Here is a 5,906-nt window from a genome sequence, read left to right as displayed (position 1 = left end):
CAATGACAAAAATGTAATCTTAGTAATACGTGAAACATTAATTGACCATTCAAACAAATAATATTTCAGAAGAGTCTTCATAGAAGAGGACTATTAAAATATAAAAGTAAGATTTTCCTTAACAGTTGGTAACATGCATATATTAAAATATAGTTTTACCTAAAATTGGTGTTAAGGTCAAGGAGACTGTTCCACCAATCCTCCTATCAGTTTACTTAGATACAAAAATTCAAAGAAATATTCTAGACTGTTAGACCTCATTCACATTAAAAGTAAGTATACTTCAGAACTTCATGCCCTTCAATTGCCACAAGACCAAAAGACAAATTTGAAAGTACGAAAAAATGAAAGTAAACTTTTGGGAATTCGGTTTCTGTATTGACCTTCATTTTAGGACAAAAAACATGATGGATTCCGAAATGAGGAATCTCCTTTGTGGCTTTATGCTGACATGAGAAACGCCGTCAGCCCCATTTCCTTTGTGTACATAAGCTGTACCTCTGTAGTATAGGCTATCATTGAGCTTTGTTGAAGGGCTAGTTAGTATTCTAGTCTTGTTACAGACATGAAGCAGCAAGGAACAGTTTGTGTAACAGGCGCTGGAGGATTCATTGGCTCTTGGCTTGTAAAGATGTTGTTGACCAAGGGCTATACTGTTAGAGGAGCAGTCCGTAATCCTGGTAGGTATTTACTATTACATGGAAGACATGGTAATTCATATTCATATTCATTCAATTATAGTAATCATGTTTGTGTCTCATGGGTTTTCAACAAAATCAGATGATGGAAAGTATGAGCATCTGAGAGCCCTGGAAGGAGGCAAAGAAAGGCTTCACCTTGTCCAAACCGATATTCTTGATTATGACAGTCTAGTGAGTGTTATTAGAGGATGTGATGGTGTGTTCCATATGGCATGTCTTCTCACAGATGACCCAGTAAGTTGTAGCTCTCAAATGGTGTGATAGTAACTAGTTGGTGCATGGATTAATGTATCAGTTGCTTATATGTGAGTTCCCTTCTAGTGTACATTAGAGTTTAAGCTCTTCTGATTGTTTATATAAGAAAATCTAATAAAAGGATTGATTATATGTATGTGATGATTGATCATGCAGCAGAGTTTAAATTTTGATGATTTTGGCAGTTTGCATTTTGATCCCAAATTTATTAACAGTGCAGCGGCCATCTAATTATTTAGTAAAGGAGTTGGTTGTTAGTTTTAACTCAAAACAGAAATTGTAAACCGTCCAACCAGACTTGTTAAATAAGTGGGTGTGGAATAGAAAAGGTCAAGAGATTTTAGACAGCGTGAGTGTATTAGTAGGGGAAGAGCACCAATGGATAACATAATTCCAATAACTGTCATTTTATTGTCATGTTAACTCCCTAATAGTTTCATAGTGAAAACACCATTAATAAATTTGTTTTGTATCAATAGCTGATCATATTTTGTAATTTTTTGTTCATAATTGGTCCATTTGTGCACCACTATTGGAATATTTGTGCACCACTATTGGGACATTTGTCAACAAGTACTAGCGATTTTGAGTTGACAGTTACTGGAATATCTTTATTTAGGTATCAGGTGACACTTTGAAATGTGTACTTTTTGACCTTTGTGCGCATAACTGATTCCACAGCCTGCATCGTTACTACCCAGAAGCCAGAACAATAGCTATAAGCAGTTAAGTCGCATACGAAGACAACTTGAAAAAAATCAAAATCCAATGTACTGTTTAGAATATGTGGATGTGCGAAGTTAGCTATGACGGCTACTGATGCTTTTCCCTTATAACAAACTGCAAAAAAAATTATACTGAAAGATTGTTATTCAATTTTTCTTTAGATAATAACAAAAGTGTAAATGATTATTTCTCTGTAAATGTAATCCACATTAAATGAACCATGTAAATCTCTGTGTTATTGAATAAAATACTTATTTTTGTATTTTATAATTGATATGGTTTGATTGCTCCAGTCTACAGCATCAATAGATTGATTATAAAGCCATCCCTTAACATGAACTCTTTTTATTTTTATTTTTTTTAGCTTATTTCAAAGCAAAGGGTATACTTATAGTAATGGTGGTGGTGATGCAGGAACAAGTGATAGAGCCAACAGTGAAAGGAACGGCCAATGTATTGGGTGCCTGTGCAGAATGTGGAGTGAAGCGCATAGTATTAACTTCTTCAATCGGTGCAGTTTACATGGACCCAAAAAGAGATCCCCACCTTGTCCTGGATGAAGAATGCTACAGTGACCTGGATTATTGCATTAAAACCAAAGTATGCAAATATTCCATGTCCAATTACTATAACAAATTTGAGGATTAACAATAAAGAATATTTTAGTGGTTATAAAGTTAATGTACTCCAATATGCTTCTTTAAAATCAATTTGTCTGAATTTTGAAGACATTTTCCTAAAATATACTCTAATTAACAGATTGGGCCTATTTGATGGTGCAGAACTGGTACTGCTATGCCAAAACTGTTGCAGAGAAAGCTGCATGGAAGGTAGCCCAAGAGAGGAATTTGGATATGGTGGTGGTCAACCCAAGTTTGGTTTTAGGGCCTTTATTACAGCGCTCTATCAATGCTAGCACTGCTCATATCATGAAATACTTGACTGGTAAATTGCTCATCATTCACTGCATTCTTCTTGGAAGCATAGTTTAACGATAAAAACTTTTAAAACTGAAGGTTTTAATTTTTTTCAATCAATCTACAGGTTCTGCAAAAACATATGCAAATTTGACTCAAGCATATGTGGACGTGAGAGATGTTGCAGAAGCTCACATATTGGTGTATGAGACACCTTCTGCTTCTGGGCGTTATCTGTGTGCAGAAAGCAATATGCACAGAGCTCAACTAGTCCAAATGTTGTCCGAATTGTTTCCACAATACCCATCTCCTACAAAGTTCGTAAGCTTTTTATTTAGTAGTCGAAAGGATTGATTATGTTAGAATAATTTGCACACTTCAAAAAAGAAAAATCTAATCTTTCTAATCTATATCTGCAGGTGTTCAGACGAGAAAAATCCAATGAAAGAGCCTTTTAAATTCTCTACTCAGAAGCTCAAAGACCTGGGTCTTTCATTTACGCCTATAAACGAGTGCCTGATTGACACAGTAGTGAGCTTACAGGACAAGGGATTTCTTCCCTAAAAACACTAGGGACAGAAAATGTTCTCTTTTTCGCTATACAGAATTTAATTGCTGCAAGATTGTTTCTTTGATCATACATGACCGTTTGAAAAGTGTTTCTGGAATGTCTTCTTGTCTTTTGAATATCGAATAAATTATTTCTTTCAAAGGAGAAAATTCCTCATCAACTTCATTGATAAGCACAAAAAAAAGAGCGAGGACCCACTTTCGATTTGCTGAATATAATCAATTCAAACGTTTTCTTTTCCAATTTGCAGAATATAATCAATTTAAACGTTTTTTTCCCAATTTGCTGAAAGTTGTTAATTTTTTAGGTAACAATCCAGATTATGGAGTTGGGCCTTCGGTTGACAAAACGGATCTTAAAAATCAACTTGACGGACTTTGTGTACAACCTAACATTGAAAGGAATGTTGTCTGAACTTGATGGCTTATGTTCTTGTGTTAAATACTAGTATAACTACATTTAAAAAATATATGTAAAATATGCTGAGAGATATCTTATAATAGAAAAGAATCATCTATAAAATAAATGTTCTTCTAAAATACTAAACAATACAAATCCATTAAACTGCTGCATGCAAAAAGCTGTGAATATAGTTGGAAACAAGTGGAGAGGGTTCTATTTTATTTGGAGTAATAAAATAACACCTCCACAAAAACTGAAACATGGCATGTTTCATGCATTTACCCGTCATTTGCATGTCAAATTATTTCAAAAATGGATTTTTGTTTACGGACATTTTGATGTCATTGTAGATGCCTCTCGGCATAACTCGGCATAATAAACAAATCAAATGAATTAAATTCAAGTGCTACCATACTCTCAACTCAACCTTTTAATAGCATGAAATCAGATATAAGAGTTTATCATGAAATTGGATGTCTTATTTTTCATCTAAAATCGTGTTCCTAAAGCTTTTGACATATCTAATTGTTAGAATAAAAATAAAAATAATTGTTATTCTTTAAATGATATATAAAAGATCTATTCTTTCTAAATCTTATATAAATCAAAGGATTAATTTAAATTTTAAAATTAAAATATGTTTGGGGATGCATAAATATGCAAGGTAAACTGGGTCAAATGTCCAAATCACCTAAAACTTCTTGTAAACCTCTATCTATGAATTTCCTACCTTCTCTTTTCTTGGTTCAATTATATCTTAAACCCTCTAGAAAGCAAAATTATTGAGTCTAAGCTATGAAGACTTGAAAAAATGAGTTAGTGTTGTTCAAGAAACTACCTAGGTAGATTCCCTTGTGGAAAATTCCTCCTTAATCCACAATAAACATTATAGGAAGTAGATAGTGTATGCATTCAAACCTAATGATTATGAAAATTATTAGCGTGAATGAGGTTATTTCCTATCTAGTTATTAGTGGGAATCTATTCACATGTTAAGTTTATTTAGTCCTAGCTTGCATCTTGATTTAGGTGTCATTATCCTAAGTTAGTTATCTTTGTATCCTAGACATCATATCTAGAAGTTCCTTATAATGGGGTCATGACTCATTATTTACATTTAGTTATCTAGGCATTTAATGTTTGTATCATGCATTTAATATTTGTATCAAGGGTACTTGTCTCATTGCATAGGACTAAAACACATCAACTTCTTGTGTAATAATTCCTCATACCTTGCCTATATAAGCATGGTCTATTGTACATTTGTATTCATATTCAACCATTATTAATCTATGCATTGTTATCCAAGTTATCTTGTCATTATCTCGTGGAAGTTATTTCATCTAGTAGGGATCCTTAGTGGTGTTGAAGAGTCAACTTTCTACTCCTACACTCTAATCACCCAAAGATCATGGATTTTTGTACACAAGCCTTCTCCTTCAAGAGGTTTTCATCCACTAAGGAAGCTACTTGTAAAATTACAAATATAAGAGGAGAGATAATAGTCAACATATCTTTCAAAGGCCAATCTCACCAAATTTATAACCATCCAAAATCCAATATCTATTAGGATGCATGACCATTTAGTTGTCAATTGTTGAGTTGCCCTTAAGCCCCTTAAATTCTTTATTTTGGACTTCTTGCTATATTATACCAAATGAGAAAAAATCCAATGCTTGGATTGAGCCTCATAACATTAAATTTAATATTTAATTTTCCTCTTGATATTACAAATATTTAGACAATAATAAATATTAAATCAATTAGTTTTCCTATGCTTGCCTAATTAACCCACAAAAGAACAAAATGGGTTAATATTGACCAAAATCCAATTTTAAGTTAAGGGGAATGACAAGTTCTCCCTCGAGATTTCTTGTCCCCAAGAAAAGAAAACCAAGATACTTCTAGAACCATTGTGCCAATTTGATGAGTCATGCTAAACTGCTCATAGAGCCTAGATCATGTACCTGTCAAGTGAGATAACTCATGCTATAGAACACTATAAATTCTAATCTCTCTATTTTCCATAATAATATTTTGCACATCATTTGATTTGATCACTTCTTTGAATATCAACTCTCCCTTATGAAAATACAAATCAAAGAAGTGAGATATATATGTTAAATCATGAGTGTAATTTTGTACTTATTTATCTAGCTTCCTTCCTAGCACTCTGATAAATCTTGGAGCAATGAACTTAGGCTAAGTGACATTACTATAGTAGACTCCAAGGAATGACCAATTTATCCATACTATGTGAAGGTATGTAGTATGTCTCAAAGCTTTCCCAAGAAATATCCTCTTTTTCTTTTCTAGTATTTGACAATGTGTATT

The 5,906-nt window shown here is 33.1% G+C and overlaps 1 protein-coding gene across 1 annotated transcript; it reads left to right on the top strand.

Annotated features, from left to right (window-relative positions):
- Window positions 1–399: 399 nt before the first annotated feature.
- Window positions 400–3,323, top strand: LOC131035846 (cinnamoyl-CoA reductase 1). The gene is made up of 6 exons (XM_057967592.2): window positions 400–680; window positions 781–935; window positions 2,097–2,282; window positions 2,465–2,627; window positions 2,727–2,916; window positions 3,019–3,323. The coding sequence occupies exons 1-6, from the start codon at window positions 566–568 to the stop codon at window positions 3,161–3,163; spliced, it is 954 nt and encodes a 317-aa protein (XP_057823575.2). The 5' UTR covers window positions 400–565; the 3' UTR covers window positions 3,164–3,323.
- Window positions 3,324–5,906: the final 2,583 nt, after the last annotated feature.

This window comes from Cryptomeria japonica, chromosome 7 (genome assembly GCF_030272615.1).
Source record: "Cryptomeria japonica chromosome 7, Sugi_1.0, whole genome shotgun sequence".
NCBI classification, from domain to species: domain Eukaryota; kingdom Viridiplantae; phylum Streptophyta; class Pinopsida; order Cupressales; family Cupressaceae; genus Cryptomeria; species Cryptomeria japonica.
The sequence above is the reverse complement of the archived record's forward strand: the minus strand, read 5'-3'. Positions and strand labels throughout refer to the sequence as shown.